Below are 24,326 nucleotides of genomic sequence, written 5' to 3'. Positions count from 1 at the left end.
TGTTTTTAAATCCTTTGTTTGGTAAAGGATTTAGGAACAATTTCCCTTGTGGATCAATAAAGTTTGTCTAAGTCTAAGTCAGGGGTGTAAAAATCTACTCCCAAGTGGGCCGGACTGGTAAAATCACGATGAGATAACTTAAAAATAAAGACAACTTCCGATTGTTTTCTTTGTTTAAGCACAAATGTACAAATCATAATGTTGTCGGGGGTTTTTTACACTTGCATGTTGTGGTTAATAACTTATTTGTCATTATTTATATTTTCTGAATAAATTATATGATAATGTTCATCAGTCATTGGTGTTAATTTTCAATCAAGATAAAAAAAATGTATATCAAAATCAAATTAAAGGATGTTACTTATATAGTTTGATAATTTTCCTTGACTGATGTACTAACATCATGTGATTTATTTTGTACATATGTAGCATGTACAAAGATCCAAAAAATTGCTATTGCAACATCCAGTGGCCACATTTAGAACAGCTGTTTCTTTCATTAAAAAAATTCAGGTACACTTTTATGCTTTGCAAACTCTTCCCACGGACCGGATAAAACCTGTTTGCGGGCCTGAACCGGCCCTTGGGCCGTACATTTGACACCCCTGCTCTAAGTTGTCTAAGACCTCTCCCGTGGGCGGGGACAATTAAGTCTAAGAGTCGTAATGAAACCCAATCAAATCCCCCTGATCCGCGCAGAAGTGTTTTACAAAGTTTTAACTTTCAATTGTGACAAATATAGAGCTTTATTTGTTAAAGCTGTTCTCCTAAATCTATCCGTTTGTGTTGTTTTTCAGATTAGCATAACAATAAAAATATGTAAACAAAGCAAGCAAATACCGGACCTCCTGTCAGTCAAACATGACCGGAAGTAAGCCGAACGAAAGGTGCAGCGGCGCCTGCTCTCATTGGCTGTAGCACAAAGTAAGGCCCGCCCTCCGTTGCTTACGACAGCAAAGGCGAGGAGACCAACTGAACTGGCAACTAACCCGGCGACCTGCCAAGCGGCTACAGTAGCCGTGACGTGTCTCCGTGGGACTACTACTTAACGATGGAGACCAGACAACAAGGTCAGTCAATGTTTTACGTTTAACTGTTCCATTCATACTCGGGTTTTTTCATTAGAACTTGCTATTCATACCTTGGCTGCGGAGAATGACCGCACCGTATCAAGATGTCCAGTAAAAAGTACGTCTATATTTCCTCTCAGTGGACGACTGTGGCCAGTGTGTGCGGTCACTTAAGTGGCTATTTTTCTTTGCCAAATAACTTTTGATTTAGTCTAAATATGCTGGTTCGAAGCGTTTCTCGAAGCACGTATACCTGAAGTGACGTTGCAACACAGGGACTATATTTTTTGTCGTTTATTCCATAATCCTCAAATTGGATAGCGTTTCCTGGGTTTAATATGTCTAGTTTTGTCTCCTAATTAATAATTAAGGCCTTTTTCTCAACGATGGAATTGATGCATTATCTTAAGAAACAATACGTGCATTTCTAATAGATAAATAAACTGTTGAAAATTATATATATATATATATATATATATATATATATATATAAATTTTCTACCGCTTATTCCGTTCGGGGTCGCGGGGGCGCTGGAGCCTCTCTCAGCTACAATCGGCGGAAGGCGGGGTACACCCTGGACAAGTCGCCATCTCTTCGCAGGGCCAAAACAGATAGACAGACAACATTCACACTCACATTCACACACTAGGGCCAATTTAGTGTTGACAATCAACCTATTTTATATATATAACTTTAACTTTTTATAACTGAAACAATACCAATGTGCTTTACATAAAAGATTATGATTACATTCACACATTGATGGCGGAAGCTGCCATGCAAGGTGCTAACTAGATCAGGGTTTTTCAACCACTGCCGCTAGTTTGCCGTGAGATATCGTCTGGTGTGCCGTGGGAGATTATCTATTTTCACCTACATTATTTGGGTTAAAAATATTTTTTGCAAACCAGTAATTATAATCCGCAAATAATGTGCCGTTGTTGAGTGTCTGTACTGTCTGGAGATCGGCAGACTTACCATGTTATACTCTTCCATATCAGTGGGTGGCAGCAGGTAGCTAATTGCTTTGTAGATGTCGGAAACAACGGGAGGCAGTTTGCAGGTAAAAAGGTATCTAATGCTTAAACCAGTGGTTCTTAACCTTGTTAGAGGTACCGAACCCTACCAGTTTCATATTCACCGAACCTTTCTTTAGTGAAAAATAAAATGTTTTTTTTTTCAAATTCAAGACAAGTTATAGGTTTTTTTACTGGTGCACAAAATGAACCGTGCATGAGCATCACCTTGTTCAAAGAACAAAACCAACACAGCATGAACTCGCAACAAATTACACACCTGCAAATAAGATGGAAATTAGAGGGAACTATCGGCATATTATGGGGGTATCCATAATATGCAGATAGGGAGAAGTTTTTATTTTCACGATGAGTTGGGTGTGTCTTGACCTCCGCAGCAGAGGCTCCGCCGAACCCCTGAGGCCGACTCACCGAACCCCTAGGGTTCAATCGAACCCAGGTTAAGAACCACTGGCTTAAACCAAAAATAAACAAAAGGTGAGTGCCCCTAAGAAAAGGCATTGAAGCTTAGGGAAGGCTATGCAGAACAAAACTAAAACTGAACTGGCTACGAAGTAAACAAAAACAGAATGCTGAACGACAGCAAAGACTTACTTTGGAGCAGAGACGGCGTCCACAAAGTACATCCAAACATGACATGACAATGAACAATGTCCCTACAAAGAAGGATAAAAACAACTGAAATATTATTAATTGCTAAAACAAAGCAGGTGTGGGGAATAGCAGTCAAGGAAGACATGAAACTGCTACAGGAAAATACCAAATAAAGAGAAAAATCCACCAAAATAGGAGCGCAAGAAAAGAACTAAAACACTACTCACAGAAAAACAGCAAAAAAAATGGCGTGATGTGACAGGTCGTGACGGTACACCTACTTTGAGACAAGAGCTATAGTGATGCATGCTTGGGTATGGTTTAAAGTCATATCCAACAATTGCCACAACAACTTTTTACTGTCAATATCGGCTGCTGAGTTTCATTTTTTAATGATTTCTGCTGGTGGTGTGCCTCTGCATTTTTTCAATTAAAAAAATCTGCTTTGGCTCAAAAAAGGTTGAAAAACACTGAAGTCGATATATCAGGAGCAAGGTGGGTTAAGTGTCTTGCCCAAAGGCACAAGGTCCATGACTAGGGTGGCGTAGGTTAGATACAAACCTCAAGTTGGTGGCACGGCCGCTCTACCATCTGAGCCGTGCTGCCAGGTAGTCAGATGGAAGTTAGTTTATTGGCATATCTTCACATTCCATTTTCTCCCTGTCAGTGTGTAAACAGTCCACCTGGTTCTGATCCAATGAACCCTCAAACATTCCTTTTTGGCACTAAAATGAATGGTCATATTGTACTTTGTTCAGGTTGAGCTTGAGTTGCTTTTGCAGCCAGTACGACCAACCCCAGGCCTCTGATTTAGCTTCAACACATGACCAGATTGGAATCTTGTGACCAGAGCTATTCACGGCCAGACAAAAAGAGGAGGAGGAAGAAGGCAGATGAGTGTTTTGGACGTATGCCTTTTATCTGGCATTTTGTCAAATGAAAATGGATGTGACAGATTTGACTTGCACACTTGTTTCTTATGTTTAAGATATTCTTTAGAAGTGGCTGCATGTGTTAGACCACCGCACTTCACACAATATGACCACTTCACTTTTACCCGGAAGTCAAATGTAAAAGTAGCACGTTGGATGATTTGCTACAGTTGTTGTCAATTCCTGCATCACTTGTTTTAGTGTCACCAAAGATATTCCACAAATTGTTCATTCGCTCTCCTTTATTTAACCAGGTAAAAACTCATTGAGATTAAAATCGCTTTTACAAGAGTGACCTGGCTAAGAAGGCAGCAAAAACAGGTTACATCAATACAAAGAACAACAAAAAGCAGGATCAGTCACACACTATAGTTACAAGCACAAATTACTTACAACATAGACATAAAAACACCCAATAGATTAAAAAAAAAAATGACTCGATAAAAACTATTTCAAAACAATTACAGTGCCCAATAGAAACAGCTTCTCAATCTTTTAAAATGGCCTGAAATTCCCCCAAAGTGATGAGTTCAGGTAGCCTCAGATCTTTTTGTAATTTATTCCATGACCATGGAGCATCAAATCTGAAGTCTTTTTTTTACCAAGTGTTGGCTCTAGAAATCAACACCCCAACAATGTCCTGTGACCGCAAACTGTAGCGACTGGACTCTACACATAAAATAACATAAATAAGGGGGAACCATCACCAAGAAGTGATTTATAAATAAAAAACATCCATCAAGAAAATCTACGGACTGACCAGGATGGACAGTTTGCCTTTGCATGCAAAGTGCAATGATGGACAATGTTGCCACATTCAGTAATAAAGTTTTTTCAAAAAAGTGTCGGGCGCATTTGTAAAAACAAGTCTCCATAAAATATAGCAAAGGCATAAAAGTGGTGAGGATCAAGCGTTTCCTAACTTGTAAAGAAAAACAGGACTTGTTTCTGAAGAGAAAAAACAGTTTAATTTTAAGTTTAGCTACATGTTTTTCTACTTGAGATTTAAAAGACAAGTTCTTATCAATACTAATCCCCAAGTACTTTTATGTTGGGGCCAGTTCAAGTTTAGCCTTATGAGTAGTTCACATTTTTGAAATGTTCAAGGATTTTACCCCAGTTGTGTCCTAGTGTTTCCATGCTGAAGATTGTGAGAGCGAGTCACAAATACGTTTGCGTATCTCTCGTTACACACATGTAGGAGTTGCATGAATGAGGTGCGTGTTTCGCCAGAACACTGGCTCCAAATTGAAAGCAACGCGTCTATCCACAGTGCGAAGACGCTTCGAAGATACTAATCCTTACCACTTTTTCTTCTAAGTAACATTATCACTGGAAGAAAATTAATGGCGAAGCATGCTACACACACACAGAGCAGGACAACACAAGAAGCTAACCACTAAAGCTTTAATGTAAAGTAGGGATGATCCATCCAGATGTCGATACTATTGATACCTAGTGTAGTATCAGTATATAAACAATACAAAAGTGATTGGATTGACCTTTTTCTTGTTTTTACGAAATATTTTTTAGGTGTTTTTTGTCATTGTCTACAAACCCAGGGACTAAAAGGATGTAACGAAATGAAAATTTTATATCACAGTCATTTTGACCAAAATGATCACGGTTATCATTATTATTGCGGTATTGTTGAATGTGCTCAAAAAGTACTTATACACACACTGAAATCTTTTGACCAATACATTTTTTTAGATAACTCAAATAAATAGCAACACTGTTTGAAACCCCACTATTTTGTCTGTTTTGTGTTTTTTTTTGCTTCACTTATAGTGGTTTAATCTTGGTTTTAATGGCTAAGCTTTTATTGTTTTAAATATTGGTTTGTACTGTATGGCCCTGCGATGAGGTGGCGACGTGTCCAGGGTGTACCCTGCCTTCCGCCCAAATGCAGCTTAGATAGGCTCCAGCACCCCTCGCGACACTGATAGCGGTAGAAAATGGATGGATGGATGGATGGATGGATGAGTTTGTACTGTAGCACTTTTAAAGATTTATTTAAATGAAAAGTGCGTAACAAAAAATATTGATATATTATTTCTGGCGGGCATTGTTTCCTACTCTTGAACGCACCATAAAAAAGACATCTGCCTTTTTTCCTCGATGGAAAAAAATAAGGAACACTAATAAAGCACAGCTTGTAGATTCAATGTACACAATTGAATAGCTTATTTGATCAGACAGCAATGTTTTTATAAACTTTTAAATTGGGGTGTATCGTTTCTTGATGAGAAATACGTTAATGACTCTTGTTTTCGTGTGAGCATTAAAGCTAGCAAACCAGTGCCAGTCAGTCCATGAGTTTATCAAAATACAGTTATCAATCACGTTTTTTTTTAATCATTTTAATTTGAAGCGGTAACACTAACCGTCAGGAGTTTTACCGCTGTTTTCATTCTGACCGTTTATTGCAAATTTTGTACGTTTGAACCAGAAATTTATTAATTTCCTTACCTGGTGCTTGTGTATTAACTGTTCCCATGTTAACATGCTATGGTGACCTTAGCATCTTATTCCGATGGTTTATACAAGACTTTTAGCTAATTGTGTGCGTTTAAACCCCAAAATCTTAGATTTCAATACTTAGCGGCATCTTGCAAATATGCTAACTGCTTCTTTGTTAATATGCTAACATTAAAATTAAATTATTTTGCAGGTAATAACCTAAGAGTCATATATTTGGTTACTTCCTGCTATCTTGTTAACCTGCTAAACTGTCAGCATGCTGGCATTTTAGCTATTTTACTCATGTCCCAATGCAAATATATTCACAGTATGATGTAGAGACACTATAGAACTGCATTGGCACTTACTTTAGTACTTTTGTTTAGCATGCTATCTGTTTGTATACTAGTTATTAGTATCATTAGCATTTGCCTAAAAAAAGAGTTCAAGGTTAGAAATTATCCCAAAAGGCTGCAAGTCAGTCTTCAACCCCTGTCCGGATGGGCCCATTCAATTTCTGTGAGAATTTTTTTGTTTTTATAATACAGTAGTTTGACAACGAGTTCTGGGAACGTGTTTAAACTGCCGACTTATGTCTACTTATATTCTGTTACTCTCAAATCATTGCAATTTTTGCCGCAATGTTTGAAAAGATGCTGCAAAATCTGGTCATTCTGGCCAAAATAATCACATTTTTTAAAAAGCCTGTGAAATCTGGTAGGGGCTGACTAACGTTCGTAGACTGCTTTAAAATTAAAATAAAAATTTGACATTCCCTTTAGTACCGTAATTTCCGGACTATAAGCCGCTACTTTTTCCCCTCGTTCTGGTCCCTGCGACTTATACAACGGTGCAGCTTATTTACGGCCTGTTCTTCTCCGACATCGACGAAGAGTATTTCGGTGGTTTTAGTACGCAGGAGGAAGACGATGACACAATGATTAAAGACTGACTTTTCATATACCGGTAGGCTGGTTATTTTGATAACGTACAGGTGAGCACTTTGTATTACTTTGCACCGTTGTATTATTTGTACTCTGCACGAATGCTGTTCGCCATGTCAAAGATGTGAAAGTTTGATTGAATGATTGAAAGATTTATTGTTAATAAATGGGACGCTTTGCGTTCCCAAACAGTCATCTCTGTCCCGACAATCCCCTCCGTGGTAGCAGGAACCCCTATATACTACGGTAATTACACATCAAAACCCTGCGGCTTATAGTCGGGTGCGGCTTATATATGGAGCAATCTGTATTTTCCCCTAAATTTAGCTGGTGCGGCTTATAGTCAGGTGCGGCTTATACTCCGGAAATTACGGTAGTTCCTGTGACCGCTACAGCGTCAGTTAAGTTAGCTTAACTTTTTATTTGTGTCTCCTTTGCTGCGCGCTGCCTTGGCCTGCTGGCTGCAGAGTCTTGGGGCGAGGACTGGGGCAGCGTGGGCCCTGGAGAGGAATGGGTTAATCCCACAACGCACCAGGCAGAGCAGGGTAAGACTACTGAGCAGAAATATCGCAAGAAAGTAAAGGCTTCCCAAACATGAACGATTAAATCAGGGGTTTGGGGCCCATTCACGCTGCAATTGCAATGTTAAATCCTACGATGTAGAAAGAACAATACCTACAATAACGGTGGAGGCACAAAAATGACAGCACAGCAAACACATTGAGCAACACAAAGAGTAACTTCCTGTAAGCAAGCGAAAGTGTCACTGACATCCTCCTGGGGAACTCAACAGTGTCCAAAATATTCAATTTTTACATTGAATTTGACAGTTTTAATACCATAGCCCAGGGTCACTTTGGTAGAAGAAGTTAACAAATTTAGTCACATGGTTAAAATGTGATTCTCAATTCGGCCCCCAGGTAAATGGAGTTTGAGACGCCTGGAATCCAGGAGTCATCATTATCACTCACAGGGGAAAATATTAGTTTTGCTTATTAGTTTAATGCAGGTAAGCTATTCTGGTTGGTCTCTGAATTGTTTGTAAACAGATACAATCTTTGGTGAAGGGAAAGTGAAGTGAATTGTGAACTATATTTATATAGCGCTTTTTCTCTAGTGACTCAAAGCGCTTTACATAGTGAAACCCAATATCTAAGTTACATTTAAACCTGTGTGGGTGGCACTGGGAGCAGGTGGGTAAAGTGTATTGCCCAAGGACACAACGGCATTGACTAGGATGGCGGAAGCGGGGATCGAACCTGGAACCCTCAAGTTGCTGGCACGGCCACTCTACCAACCGAGCTATACCACCGGAAACAATAAACCAATAAACAATTCCACATATGCTAACATCTCGTGTGAAATTCTACATGGTGGTGATTGTATTGTAGGGGAAAATACTAAAAAGCACATTTTGCCCACTCTTTATGAATTTATTCATTTATTTTTATGTGGCCGACTCCAATTTTCAGCCAAATCTACGCCACACCAAACGTAAAAAATGTACTTTACCACTTTTACATGCGCTACATGCACAATACGCCAGTGATAGCGTCTTCAGGTGCTTTTGTGGTGAGGTGCCAATTGAGATTTTTTTTTTTTAAAGAAGTTTAAGTGTGCGGGGGAAAATGCAAAGAAACAGTTTTGTAAAATGCTCAGTTTGTCTTCATCTTTTATGCTGTCTACTTTCAGTTACTTCAACAGCCCTTTTAGGCAGCCAACACGTACAGTACTCTGTCTACCTACAGTACGAGTTCTGTTTCTTTGACTTTTAGTTTAGGTGAGAACTTCAACCTAAATTCACACGTAATCAGTCACACAGAACACACAAAGTTATGTGTTCAGTAAAGACAGAAAGTGTCAATATTGAGACCACTATGCTACTTAGTTGTCACGGTCTATTATATAGAAGCAGATCCTTTCACACCTTCTTTATCCTTAATGATGATCAACTTGTCACTTTCCTTTCCTTTTCTTTGACACACTGCCATCAGAAGAGCCTTCCTCAAGCTTGGGAGACATCTTGAATGGGAACGTCTTAATTGTTTATCAGTGTGTCGTAAACGTTGAGGATTAGCTTAATAAAATAATTGTGCCACGTCATTAAAATCCTATTTTATGACATATTTTGGTATAAAAAAAAAAAAAATTATACTTGAATATGACTGTGCAGGCTTGACACAGAGCAAGACTGCCCCCTCTGGTGAGGAGGTGACCAGCAGGTGCTCAGATTACAATCAGACGTTTCAAAACGGTGATAACTACGAAGCGTCAGAGTGTCACTCAGATGACTGGGACTTGTAGATAGGTGGACAGAGGAAGAAGTGGTAAAGTAGCAGGATGCAGTAGTGGTGGAAACCTGCTTGTAGTGAGCGTCCATGTTTTGTAGTTTAGTGTAGAAAGACAGTGTGCTAGTAGTGAAATACAAGTGTGAATAATAATCCTTTACTCCTCTGCTGCATCAAGACACAAGACATCTCTCATTAGGTACACTTTATCATAACTTTTGTTCTCACCTTTTTATGAGCACTTTTGTCATCTTCAATTCTCACATGTTTGCCTCTGACTTGATGAGTCATGTTTTATGTGATGAAGCAGTTTCGTGCAAAAACAAATTAAGGTTTCTGTTTCACTTATGTTTTATTGCATTGTGTGTGTGCGTGCGTGTGCGTGTGCGTGTGTGTGTGTACAGTGCGAGAACAACATAATCTATGTCTGTTAATCCAGATTAAAGCCACATCCACACATTACGTAACAGTCTTGTCTAAAATGCAAACTAGGGCAAGGAAAAGTTCAGAAACATTATTTGGCAACAATCGAAAAAACTAAAAGGATATTTCAAAAGACAACAAGATGCAGCAATCCAAAACAAATAAAGAATAGTTTGTTCCAGGACTTTTTTTTAGGGGTGGCACCAATTTAACAGTCAGTCTACCCCTGGAGCAGCTGTAGCTACTATAGTAGTTTACCACGGTTACCACCACCAAGTATGGAGTGAATCTTCTTGTAAGACATGTGCTGACATTAACAAAATTACAAAGTATTGAGCTATTACAGTGCGTCAGACAAATTTCAACATTTGGCGCAAAATACAAATACAGTATGTCAAATTTCCTCCTTAATAAAGTAAAAGTGTAACATTCATAAACCTTTTATTTCAATTTAAACAGATTAGGTCCTCATTCAAATCATTCATTGGTGGCAACAGAATAATTTTAAGTATTACACAGTGTGCCTTTAACAGTATTTACACAACAAATAAATGACCTGGACTGAGTAAAACTAGAGTCACAGTGGAATAACAAAAGATGGTGGGATTGAAATACGTTCAAAACAGATGAATGCGCCTGGTTTTGTGTTGGCAGGCAAGCACTTTAAACACGCTTGTGTAAAAAAAAAATATTGTAACTAAAATAACTTATGTTAAGTGAAGGACCACGGACATCTGAAACTTGGCCACTCGTCATCGGTCATCATCTATCAAAAAATAATGTCAGCCACCCGGATGTGTGCGCGCCGAATAAAATTGCCCGCCACCCAAAAATGTGCTTGCTAAATCCGGCAATTAAGATTGCCCGCCAAAATGTGCACGCTGGATAAGATTGTCCGCCACTACAATATGAAGTATAAACGATAAAACATTGAACATTTAGAGCAGGGGTCACCAACCTTTTTGAAACCAAGGGCTACTTCTTGGGTACTGATTAATGCGAAGGGCTACCAGTTAGATACACACTTAAATAAATTGCCAGAAGTAGCCAATTTGCTCAATTTACCTTTAACTCTGTTATTATTAATAATTAATGATATTTATCTTTGTAGAAACACTGATCATCTTAATGATTTCTCACAATAAATATATATAGAAACAGATAAATATCAATATGCAACACTTTATTTTTATATTTTCTCTAAGTGCACATTTTTCAAATTGAACATTTTCAAATGATCACTTCTAAGACAGTCTTGTGAAATCACAATATCCCATTTTAACTAGCTAGCCACTAACATTTTTTAACAAATCATGAATTACTTTGCACCATGTTTGTACAAATAATAACTCATGTAAAATACAAAAGTAAACTCTCAAATTTTTAAATCATGTCACACTTTGAACTGGACACCAAATATGTTATCTGTTTCTTTGTCAGTTAGTGGGAAGCCTGGCATTGCATGCTGTTAACTAGTGTGTTTTACTCTGGTGTATAACTTGACACTGCAACTCTGAGTGAGTCTTGCAGATGTGCATCAGTGAGGCGTGTTCTGTGTTTGTTCTTGATGAAGTTCATGTAAGAAAAGGCTGATTCACAAAGATACGATTTTTCCTCATTGTTTGCGGAACCTTCTTAATCTTTTGGACATATTTTCACAGCAATCTGGCCTTAAGCTTAATTATGATAAATGTAAAATGTTAAGGATCGGAAATCTAAAGGGAACGTCCTTTCGAATGGAATGCAAAGTGCCTGTTTTGTGGACAGATGGACCAGTTAACATACTTGGTGTTGTTGTCCCAGAAAATCTGGAAGATCTAGGCTCAGTAAATTATGATAATCGACTAAGAAAGCTGGACAAAATTATGCAATTATGGAAAGGGAAATCCCTAACCTTGTATGGTAAAATGTCTATTGCCAACTCGTTAATTATTCCTCAATTTATTTATTTGTTTTTGTCATTACCAGCTCCATCACAAAACTTTTTTAAGATTTATGAGCGGAGGGTGTTCGATTTTGTCTGGAACGGCAAACCAGAAAAGATTAAAAGAAAGGTTTTGTACAAAGAGTATGAATATGGGGGCCTGAAACTTCTCAATCTTGAAGCTATGTGTCTGTCTTTAAAAGCATCAATTGTTCCAAAGATGTATTTCAACATTGAGTGGTACACAAATGTCCTGTTGGACAAAAAACATGTACTGTATCAAAAGAAATTGTATCCTTTTTTACAAGTGATCCCCTCCCAGAGAGTCTGCTGGGAAACATGGCGGGGTTCATAAAGAAAACAATCCACTCATAGCGGTGTTTTCAATTTTATGTGCCAGAAAAAAGAGACGATATTTTGCAGCAGTTAATATGGATGAACTCTAATATTGTAATAGATGGAAAGCCTTTCTTTTGGAAAAATATGTTTGAAAGAGGAATCATTTTTGTCAATGATATTATCAATGAGAATGGTAAAATTATGAAGTATGATGAATTTAGAGCTATGTATGGTGATGCTTGCTCAAGCTTTTCATTTTATCAACTAACTGGAGTAATTGGGAAAAGATGGAAACAAATAATTAATGATGGAACTACTAAATTATTGGTTTGTAAACCTCTAATAAGAAATTCTAGTTGGCAAAAAGGAACTAAAATAAATAGAAAAATATATAATTTTTATTTAATAAAGAAATCTTTGAAGGCTGCCTCATACAACACAAATGGAAAATGGGAGGACTTTTTTGACTGCCCGTTGCCATGGGATGCCATATTCAAACTAATCTATAAAACCACTATCGATGTGCAAAATCGTTATTTTCAAATTAAAATTATTTATAACTTCTTACCCAAAGGGAAAATGTTAAAATTATGGAATATGACAGAGTCAGATGATTGCCGATTTTGTTGTCAGGAGCCTGAATCCACCCTGCATTTGTTTTGGTATTGTCATATTGTGTCTTTGTTTTGGGTGGAAGTTGAAAAAATGTGTTTAAGGATTGGTGTGTTTATGAAGCTTAATGTGGTTTCTGTTATTTTAGGAGAGTTCATTGACAATCATGATTTAGTCAATTTAATTATAGTACTCGGTAAAATGTTTATTTTTAAGGCCAAAAACAGATATTCACTTAGTATTACTTTCTTTAAAACATGTATTCAGTATTTTCTAATTTTAGAAAGTTACATGGTTGAAAACGATAATGATGCCAAAAAACATTAAAAAAAGATGAGAAGTCCTCAAAGGCTTATTTTGAAAGTATAATTATGTTTATAGATTATATGATATCTGTTGTTGTGTTCCCTAATTTGAGTGACCTGGACATAATCTGGACTGTACATAAATGCTTATTTTGAAAATGTAATTTTGTTTATAAATTATATGCAATCTGTTGTGTTCCCTAATTTTTTCTGTGTACATGAATGAAGGTGTGTGTTGCTGAGTCCGACTTGGACATTATCTGGACTGGGCCTGGTTTAAAAAACCCTTTAAACAAATCTAATTTCATTGACAACCTGGTCTGTTGAAGATAAGGCCCTTTTTTAAAAAATAAAATAAAATAAGATAAATAAATAAAAAACATTTTCTTGGGAAAAAAAGAAAGTAAAACAATATAAAAATAATTACATAAAAAATAGTAATTAATGAAAATGTTAGTGGACCAGCAGCCTATACAATCATGTGTGCTTCAGGGACTGTGTCCCTTGCAGATGTGTTGTCTATGTTGTGGGAACCAGAATATTGGTAGCAGAAAGAAATACCGTATTTCCTTGAATTGGCGCAGGGAATATAGTATTCGCACGTCTAGAATTACTGCCGGGTCAAACTCGTTTCTCAAAATAATTAACGCATGCTTGGCCTTATCGCCGGTTTATTATTGAAGCTGGATCAAATTCGTTTCGCAAAATATTAATTTTATTATCGCATGTCTATAATTTTCGCCGGGTCAAACTCGTTTCGCAAAATATTTAGCATATGTCTAGAACTTCCACCGGGTCAAATTCGTTACGTCACGAGTGACGCATCTGTCCTCATTTTCAAAATGGAGGAAGCTGCTTTCAGTAGTTTACAATCGCACAAAGGAAAAAAGATAAAGAGCTTTTCAGTAGGATTTAAGGTCCAAGCTATTGAATACCGGTACAGTATGCTAAAGAGAACAGTAAGCAGCTATGTTTTATTAATATACCGTAGCTGCGTGTGTGAAATACTGTATAAGTCATTAAATGACTCCCGCCTCCTGGTGGTAGAGGGCGCTGCCGCGCTAGTGATCCTTCTTGCGACTTCCGGTACTGCAGAAGAAGTGAACACACGCAGCAAGAGATTTTTTTTTTTCCTCTGCCTGAACTTTTAACATGGAGGATTACATACCGGTATCTAAAATAAAACAGTTTTCTAAACTGGACTTTCAATCGAAGCAGGAGGTAATAATTAAAGGAATATCTCCATCGAAACAGAGACTTTTAAAACTGAAGAAAGAAAATAAGGAAGACTTCTATAAACAAGTTATCGATGCTTTTGGTCAGAAGGAGCTGCAAATGGACTCCATTTATAAGTACAGGTAAGACCATAATAACGTTTTTTTTTAATTAAATGTGCTTTTCATGATGGTATGCTTACATCACACTCAAAGCGCACGCCTAAATTTTATGGATTCCTTTTGGGTAAACGCCGGAGTGAGAAGAGGTTTTAAAATAATTACCGCATGCACGGCCATCCCGCCGGTTTCCGGTAAACGCAGGAGTGACAGGAGGTTTTAAATTAATTAACGCCCCTGCGGCTATTCAAGGAAATACGGTAACCCCTTTTGTGTGAGTGGGTGTGGATGAGTGTGCATGGGGGAGGTTGTTTGGGTTGATGCATTGATTGAAAGTGTATATTGTGTTTTTTCTATGTAGATTTAATTTTATAAAAAACAATTTTTTAATTTTTTTTATTTTTATTTTTTTATTTTTTTTTTAGAACAGGCCCGCGGGCGACTCATCTGGTCCTTACGGGTGACCAGGTGCCCGCGGGCACCGCGTTGGTGACCCCTGATTTAGAGTATGTGAACCATTTCTACCTTGTTTACTTTCCTCCTGAAGATTTTGTAATCCATCAGAAATATCCATCCATACATTTTCTATAGATGTCCCTCAAGCAACTGAAATTCGCCAAACATGTCGAAGTGTGGAGAGTGTTTTGCATATTATTACCCATCAGGCCGAGTAAATGGGTTAAATTGGTGTATTTTTGAATTGTGTATGGTACTATTAGACATTTTTTATAATGTCCACAGAGTTCAGTGGGCAAGTTGTGTGTTTTTGTATCACATGTTTAACCAAGTCGTGTGATTTTGAATCACATGTTTTAACGTTCTGTGTTGGTTTTTGATTGATTGGATCATGATTTGGAAATGTTGTCTAAATTAGTACCTTTTATATTTAGTCTGTGCAAGACATATATTCCTGTAGTGTATATAGTCAATAATATTTGCTGTGGACCTCACCTATCGGGTGGCAGACTAAATTTCAGTATCTCTTAATTCATTCAAACTTGGGACAATTCATGGGCAGTAGTTTTGCGACCCGTGACCTGAATTGCACAAGTTGGGGATATCTCTCAATTAATCAATAAAAATTTATTTATATAGCCCTTAATCACATGTGCCTTAAAAGGCTTCACAAACTATAACAAAATTCCTGGATCTAAACCCACATCTGGGAATGCATGAATAGAATGTTTCCTACTCCTGCTGCGAGTCCGTTCCCTAAGATTAGCTTCAATGTCGGGTGCTCTGGCCCCAGGAATACAGATAACTTGGCCTGTATGTTCCGAGTAATGGAGTCCCCTATAACAAAGGTGTGGTGTGTAAGGTGTGGTGTGTAAGACTAGCTAAAAGGCTAAGCTCACCGTAGTTTATAGGCTGTTTAGGGCTACTACAAATTGGGTTATTTAGCTCGATACAGCTAGCGCTAGCAAACATGTGTCTAGCGCGTCTAAATTTAAGAAGTTACTCTGCTCTAACTGGCGGACATGGCCCTCTTGCAGGTGCCAATTTATCCATGAGAAGAGTGCATGAAGAACAGGAAGCCATGCTCACGATATTTCTTTCACCGAGTCGAGTTCTTGCTGTCTTCGGAGCAGGGGGCTTTGGACCGGGACTCGCTTAGCTTAGCTAGGTTTGCAGCTAGCTCGCTGAAAGTGTAGCGGTAAAACAAAGAGAGGGTGCTTTGTAAGTACGATAAGACTACTAAAGAAAGCTGTAAAACAATTAGAAGAGGCACACAGATCGATAGATAGCTTTGACTATAGAGCAGCGTCTGTGTATGATTTACACTTGAAAAGTGTTAGTCCATCTTAAACATTCATTTGTTTATGGTCCAACACATTTACCCCCACACATTAAAAGCATATGTGAACTGTTGAGAGTGATCTATGGCGCTATTTTCTGTTGGTAAATGAGAGACGATGAGAGATTATCATCACACATCAACATCTCTAACATGTAAATGTTGCCTCGTTGCTAGGTCAGCATTGCAAATAAAAATCTGTCCTTAATTGTCTTACCTTGGATAAATAAATGTTAAATATATAAATACATTTAAACTAGGAAGTCAATGTTTATGTAATACTTAGCACTGTAGACAGGAACAGGCAGGTCTGAGCTATGCGGGAGGACAACAATTGTGTCGTTTGAGCAATAAAAAGTTGATATATTGCTACACGGTGTTGTTCCTGTTTCGTCTACAAAAGAAACAAACTTAAGTTTTCATTAGACAGTTGACGTGTGTTTAAGTGTCGCTCCAAGACAAATTTGGTTGAAAAATAACACTGACTGGCCAAAATGTGCGGGGAAGTTGCAGGCATTGAATAAAGTTGCAGGGCCATGCATAAATCACAGTGATTAGTTAAATTTGCGTGAATTTGTGCAATCGTGACATTGCGAAATCCTTGAGGGACTGTTCTATAGTTGTCATCTCACTTTACTGCTATCACTGAGGCCTTTCTGTGGTGGCATCAGAAAAAAGACAAAAAAAAACAATGCACACTTAGTTGATCTTTAACAGGAGCATAGCATGCAGAAAAAATAAAGTATGGGTGCCATTTTTTTTTTATATTTCATAAATTGACTTCTAAAACCAATGTAGTTTAATAGATGCTAAACTATCTGAACAAAACATCTTAGCTTTGTGTTATAGCGAACAAAGCAAAGTAGTGCCAAATCTAATAATATACAAACCCCGTTTCCATATGAGTTGGGAAATTGTGTTAGATGTAAATATAAACGGAATACAATGATTTGCAAATCATTTTCAACCCATATTCAGTTGAATATGCTACAAAGACAACATATTTGATGTTCAAACTGATAAACATTTTTTATTTTGCAAATAATCATTAACTTTAGAATTTGATGCCAGCAACACGTGACAAAGAAGTTGGGGAAGGTGGCAATAAATACTGATAAAGTTGAGGAATGCTCATCAAACACTTATTTGGAACATCCTACAGGTGAACAGGCAAATTGGGATCAGGTGGGTGCCATGATTGGGTATGAAAGTAGATTCCATGAAATGCTCAGTCATTCACAAACAAGGATGGGGCGAGGGTCACCACTTTGTCAACAAATGCATGAGCAAATTGTTGAACAGTTTAAGAAAAACCTTTCTCAACTAGCTATTGCAAGGAATTTAGGGATTTTACCATCTACGCTCCGTAATATCATCAAAGGGTTCAGAGAATCTGGAGAAATCACTGCACGTAAGCAGCTAAGCCCGTGACCTTTGATCCCTCAGGCTGTACTGCATCAACAAGCGACATCAGTGTGGAAAGGATATCACCACATGGGCTTAGGAACACTTCAGAAACCCACTGTCAGTAACTACAGTTGGTCGCTTTATCTGTAAGTGCAAGTTAAAACTCTCCTATGCAAGGCGAAAACCGTTTATCAACAACACCCAGAAACGCTGTCTGCTTCGCTGGGCCTGAGCTCATCTAAGATGGACTGATACAAAGTGGAAAAGTGTTCTGTGGTCTGACGAGTCCACATTTCAAATTGTTTTTGGAAACTGTGGACGTCGTGTCTGCCGGACCAAACAGGAAAAAGAACCATCCGGATTGTTATAGACGCAAAGTTGAAAAGCCAGCATCTGTGATGGTATGGGGGTGTATTAGTGCCCAAGACATGGGTCATTTACACATCTGTGAAGGCGCCATTAATGCTGAAAGGTACATACAGGTTTTGGAGCAACATATGTTGCCATCCAAGCAACATTACCATGGACGCCCCTGCTTATTTCAGCAAGACAATGCCAAGCCACTTGTTACATCAACGTGGCTTCATAGTAAAAGAGTGGGGGTACTAGACTGGCCTGCCTGTAGTCCAGACCTGTCTCCCATTGAAAATGCGTGGCGCATTATGAAGCCTAAAATACCACAACAGAGACCCCCGGACTGTTGAACAACTTAAGCTGTACATCAAGCAAGAATGGGAAAGAAGCTGAGAAGCTTAAAAAATGTGTCTCCTCAGTTCCCAAACGTTTACTGAGTGTTGTTAAAAGGAAAGGCCATGTAACACAGTGGTGAACATGCCCTTTCCCAACTATTTTGGCACGTGTTGCAGCCATGAAATTCTAAGTTAATTATTATTTGCAAAAAAAAATAAAGTTTATTAGTTTGAACATCAAATATCTTGTCTTTGTAGTGCATTCAATTGAATATGGGTTGAAAAGGATTTGCAAATCATTGTATTATGTTTATATTTACATCTAACACAATTTCCCAACTCATATGGAAACAGGGTTTGTATCATTAATAATGCATTTATTTTATTTTCAAAATATGTCAGGGAGGAATTTTTAAAAATGAGGCCGCACTTCTATGAGGCCGTGATTTCGATGTTTTTTGTTTGACAACGTATATTTGTTGACCTTGATGGCGTATTTCAGGTTTCCTGGACTCGGACCCTCTGAGAGAAGCAGACGAGTACACGGCGTCACACATCATTCTGACTGAAGCAGAGCGAGAAGAAATACAACAAGAACTGACTAGAGTAAGAAGACACAAATACAGCAGTACATGTTGAAATACAGCAGTACATGATAGTATACACAATCAAATGTGTGTTTGTGCTCCAGCTGGAGGAGGAGATCAGTACTTTGAAGCAAGTGTTGGCGTCTAAAGAGAAGCAACACAGTGAACTTAAACACAAACTTGGAATTAATCCTCTCATTGAAATACGCAACAACTTCACTCGAGGATGGCAGGACATGCAGAGCTCTACTGCGTAAGAATACTACTACTACTACTGTTATTATTACTACCACTACTACTATCATTACTACTCTATGGCGATTGCTGTAAGACTGCAAGGGAAGCTCAGCTTTCCCTAAAATGAAGAAAAAAAACATGGTCAGATATGTACTTTTGTGTTTACTTTCCATTGACTAAATGTACGCTAGAATGCGTTCACCTTTTGTTCAGAATTAGCGACTCTGGTGACTTTGACGCGACTTTCTTCTCAATCATTGTGGTAGCATCACAGTGCATTAAAGAGTATTGAAGCTGTGGGTCCATTGACTTCAGTGGGGTAGCATAGACTGGGTTTTTCCACTGCAGCCAAACTAAACAATCATTGGATGAATGCTTGGCTTTGTCCCACCCACGGATGCCGAGCATCCCTGAAAGTGTATGAAGAGTGAGCTCGGCCTCTGTTGGCCTGGATGCTGATCTTCCACATGATGATTGGAAGATCTGTCTGAAGCTGAATCCCTTTTATGAGGGACAGCTACATGAGCGAATCACTGATCTTGAAATATAAACCACTACCAAAGCATTTTTCAAGTTTAATTCCGTTATTCAGAGATGATATGGAGGGGTCCCCACATCTGCGGTCCCTTCCAAGGTTTCTTGTTGTTCCCATTGGGTAGAGTTTTTTCTTGCTCTGATGTGGGATGACGTTTAGTAATCGATTTTATAATTGTCCGAATTGCGATGTATCTAAAAATCGATTATTTCCCCCACCTCGAGCTTCTACTACTGCCACTACAATCTTTGGTAAAACTTATGGAATGACCAGACTTTAAGGATGTTCATTCAGTTGTTTAATTTTGTAGAAAAAAAACAGAATGCATGGTACAAAACTATAGACATTTCAAATATTAACTATCTGGCTTCAAACACAAAAAAAATCAAGAAAATAAATTGCGGTAGTAACATTTTCATTAGATCAGAGTGAAGAAATTATGGAATCACTCAATTCTGAGCAATTTATGATGGAATCACCCTGTCAATTTTCATTTCCAAAACTAATATCTGCATCAGATTAAATGTGTTCATTATTTTGCAGTTAAAAAGGAGTGTTCACACTTTGGAGAGCTGTTGCACCAGGTGGATTGACATTAATCATGGTTCAAACACGAGGGATATCAATTGAAACAAAGGAGAGGATTATTAAACTTCTTAAAGAAGGTAAATCACAAAATGTTGCAAAAAAACGGTAATTGTTCAGTCCGCTGTCTAAAATTTAGACCAAGAACAAAAAACATTGGATGGTAATATAGGGCTGAAAAGGGAACATGATTTCGCAATGTACTGTGGGGCCGCAATAGCCATTTTTGTTGGCCAAAGATTTTGTTTACATGGCTATACTGTACCCGTGAGATGTCAAGAGAGAGCAACAAACTAGAGTAAAATGGGACTGTACCGAGACAAACTGTACCTTATTCCAAAGGCTTGCTTCCTCGAGAAAAAAAAAAGTTAAATTGGTGGAATAGATCCATACGAGCACATCCAATGGACAAGAGATTGAAGTAAGCTGCCGCCATTGTTGAAGCCAAACTGGTTTGTAGCTCGTCAGAGCCAGTTTTTATACCGGTAAAAAAATTTCAGAACGTAAAGATTGTTGAGGCTCATTGTCCTCTGTTTAAATCTTTTATCTCTTATGTGTCCGAGTTGGAGTGAGGGTGCCCAGCCTCATTTCATATGCAGGTTTCTCCGGAAAAAAAACAAGCCCATTATTACTTTTGAATACTTTAATCACTGCGCTCCTTCTCCAAAAATAATACTCATACATGTTTGTGCTTACCAACGACTAAAAATAAATGTTTGTAATCTTATTTTTCTTTACAAAATTAAACAACTGAAAGAACATCCCACAAGTCTACTGATTCCATATGTTCCCAGGTGTTGCATTATTATTACTACTACAACCACCACCACTACTTTTGTTATGTACTTGTACTACTACTACTAGTACACCTTGTACTGTTACTACCACTAGAAAGAAGTACATTGCAGATTCAAATTTGCTGAAAGAAGAGTAAATGAGGGTGGTTGTTGTTGGAGGTATGATCAAGTTACTGCAGCCTGCAGATCGATGAGCACACTAACCTTCCTCATGTATAATGCAGATCAATGATCACACAGATTGGGTAACACTTTGTCTTTATTGTAAATTAAATCAACACTACCACGATAAAAAGCTGCAAGTTCAAGGTTTGTTACTGATATCAAATAAATAGTATGCAACAGTACATCCTGTTCTCTGATGTTGTTTGCTGGCCAGCTACAAGAGGACGTCAGAGACGCTAAACTCAGCTGGACAGAAGACCTCAGTGGCCTTCAGCACCCTGGGCAGCGCCATCAACAGGAAGTTTGGAGACATGAGGTACACACTTACACTTGCTTTTATCCCCTAATGCTACTTTTATTGCTGCTAATGTCCTTGAAAATAACTCAGGGGACAGTTCATTAGGTACACCTGCTAATACACCTTAAAATAAATCCTGACTTTGTTAAGAAAATATATACTAATAAAAATAATAATTTTAATTAATGGTGGGTGTAGTTTGCGTAGGGCATATTAAATTAGGGAAGCACATTCTAAACATTGTTGTTCATACAGCATGGCTGGTCTACACTTACTGTTCCCCAGCAGGTATGTGTGTGTTTGTGTGAGTGTGGTTGTGTGTGTGTTTGGAAATATAAAGCATGTTTTGCACTCTTTTCTATGGTTATGCTTGTGTGGCATGTTTTAGCACAATGTTAAACATGTAAAGACATTGGTGATCACCATTAGATAGTGCTGTTAAACTGAATATGCATAAATGAGTTTTGTTATACACTTTTTTTTCACGCGTTTGGTTTGCTTAAGTTCTAACAAATTCCGGTTTGATTTGAATGTGTGTATTTTGGAGCATCTTCCCTTGTGAACAGCGAGCAGGAAGTCAACCCCAAATAACAGTGCAGGTTCTTTACAGTTGTTATCTTCAATTAAACCTTAATTGTGTCCTGCATGCACCACCAAGGTCCGGTTCCATTGGGTAAGAACCTGCACATGCTAACATATTATGTAATTCTATGTAATACAACACATCTGCTTAATAAAGGCATAGAACATGTGATTAGTAGTGCCTTAGCAATGATGTCTGTCACTCCATGCGCTTGTCAATAAATGTGCTAACAATGTAATGTAATGTAAGAAAATGTAATACACCACATTTGCTTATTAGAGGCATATAATGTGTGATTAGTAGTACCTTAGAAATAAAGTCTGTCCCTTGTGTGCTTGTCAATAAATGTGCTAACAATGTAATGTAATATAATGTAAGAAAATGTAATACACCACATTTGCTTATTAGAGGCATAGAATGTGTGATTAGTAGTATCTTAGTAATGATGTCTGTCCCTTTGTGTGCTTGTCAATAAATGTGCTAACAACTAACTCTGGTCTGTCTCCCCTCTCGCCATGCTCTCTCTCCGGGTGGATAGCTACTCTATCACACACTCTGTCAGCATGCCCGCCATGAGGTAACCGAGAGTGTGTGTGTGTGTGTGTGTGTGTGTGTGTGTGTGTGTGTGTGTGTGTGTGTGTGTGTGTGTGTGTGTGTGTGTGTGTGTGTGTGTGTGTGTGTGTGTGTGTGTGTGTGTGTGTGTGGAGGGCTACATGCTCAAGGCTAATGCTAATTATGAACATGATCTGATTCATTTTTATTTCGTGTTTATATATGAACAGCTAATACTGAATACTAGCCACAGATGCTAATGCTAGCTAGAGGTGCCCTGGCTGGTCCACCAGTTACTTTAAAGACTACTAAAGTAGGTGACGAAGGGTTGCCACGGCAGCAACAGAGATCTTGTTCTTCCTATTAGGAGACATTACAATGAATGGTATTAATATTTTTTAAACCTTGTAACATGGCTTTAAAGACTGAATATTTTGGTAGAAATTATTTTTTGACCTGATCGTATTTCTTTACAGAAACTCGCCCAGCTTCAAGTCTTTTGAGGAGAAAGTTGAGAGTACAGTGAGCACTATCAAGGTGTGTACAAATATTCCATTTGCGGGTGATACTTTTTTTCAAAAGTTGTACTTTATGGAATCTTAAACATTTATTGTTTACGTTTCCTAGACCAGAGTCGGTGGTTCGGGCACGGGTGGAAGCTTTGAGGATGTTCTCTCCTCAGCTGCCAAGGCCAGCTCTCAGGACACGCCCAACAACGACTTGACTGACATGCCAGATAGGCCCCAGTAGACTAAAATGACTCCAAACAGTATTTATTAATTTGTCTTCTAACACATTCTAAATATGCTGTAACTGTGCAAAGTCGTTGATAAGATATTTGTAAGTGAGTGAGTTGTCTTCTGACACCTAGTGGCCACTAATCAACATTACATCACATGAGTGCTCACTTTTGTATTCATACTTTATAAGAAACAGTCAATTATGCTGCACAACATCTATATCTTAAAATATATTGTAGCTCTGTTAGGTATAACATTTGTGTAAAAAAACAATAGGATGTGATATAAAACATAGTTCAATACTAACATGCTGCTGCTGCAAGACATTTGAAAGCTGGATCGTGTTTTATTCATCATTGTTTTCACACAAGGTTAATAAGGGGCCACGCGCAATAAATTTACAGCACATTGCATGCACAGTAACCCTCATTTAGTTGTATCTGAAATTTAAGCACTCAGGAGAATGACATGATGCTGAAGGAAGGAAAGATTGCTAAAGCTATCTGATTGAATATTTATTGTATTAGAATATGAACAATGTGGGCTCATTAAGGTGGCACACATTGTCCATCCATCCATTTTCTACCACTTGTCCCTTTCGGGGTCGCTGGAGCCTATCTCCGCTGCATTTGGGCGGTAGGCGGGGTACACACTGGACAAGTCGCCACCTCATCGCAGGGCCGGCACACATTGTATAGTGTAAATGTATTTAACATTGTCATATCCATCCATCCATTTTCTACCGCTTATCCCTTTTGGGGTCACGGGGCGCTGGAGCCTATCTCAGCTACAATCGGGCGGAAGAACATTGTCATATCCTTTTTCCTATTGTTTGCTGAGATGTATTTTCATGTCAACATTTGAAGGTAACCGTCTTTTACATGTTGAAATAAAAGTGACTCTCAGGACCTGTCTTATAATTTGAAAAAACTTTATTAAAGACAGCGATAGGATTGTTTTAACTGCGTGTCATTACTTTCTCAACTAGTTTTAACCTGATCTGTCAACAATAAAGTGTTAATACAAAATAACGTACAATTTGTACATTGAAGTCTAATGTAGTCTTCCCCTTTAAAAATAAATAGGAGAC

General features: G+C 38.1%; 1 protein-coding gene across 5 annotated transcripts; it reads left to right on the top strand.

Annotated features, from left to right (window-relative positions):
* The first annotated feature begins 908 nt into the window (after positions 1–908).
* Positions 909–24,306, top strand: LOC133648347 (tumor protein D53 homolog). 5 transcript variants are annotated; one of them, XM_062044345.1, is made up of 10 exons: positions 933–1,070; positions 7,509–7,586; positions 18,660–18,763; positions 18,849–18,997; positions 21,278–21,379; positions 21,617–21,649; positions 22,020–22,034; positions 22,483–22,521; positions 22,973–23,033; positions 23,124–24,306. In XM_062044345.1, the coding sequence occupies exons 1-10, from the start codon at positions 1,052–1,054 to the stop codon at positions 23,244–23,246; spliced, it is 723 nt and encodes a 240-aa protein (XP_061900329.1). In that variant the 5' UTR covers positions 933–1,051; the 3' UTR covers positions 23,247–24,306. The 5 variants fall into 5 exon arrangements, with proteins under 5 accessions (XP_061900328.1, XP_061900329.1, XP_061900325.1 ...); XM_062044341.1 differs by lacking the exon at positions 21,617–21,649 and having other exon boundaries at positions 934–1,070; positions 23,124–24,299; XM_062044344.1 differs by lacking the exons at positions 7,509–7,586; positions 21,617–21,649 and having other exon boundaries at positions 909–1,070; positions 23,124–24,266.
* Positions 24,307–24,326: the final 20 nt, after the last annotated feature.

Source organism: Entelurus aequoreus, linkage group LG04 (genome assembly GCF_033978785.1).
Source record: "Entelurus aequoreus isolate RoL-2023_Sb linkage group LG04, RoL_Eaeq_v1.1, whole genome shotgun sequence".
NCBI classification, from domain to species: domain Eukaryota; kingdom Metazoa; phylum Chordata; class Actinopteri; order Syngnathiformes; family Syngnathidae; genus Entelurus; species Entelurus aequoreus.
This window is presented reverse-complemented; position numbering and strand designations above follow the sequence as displayed.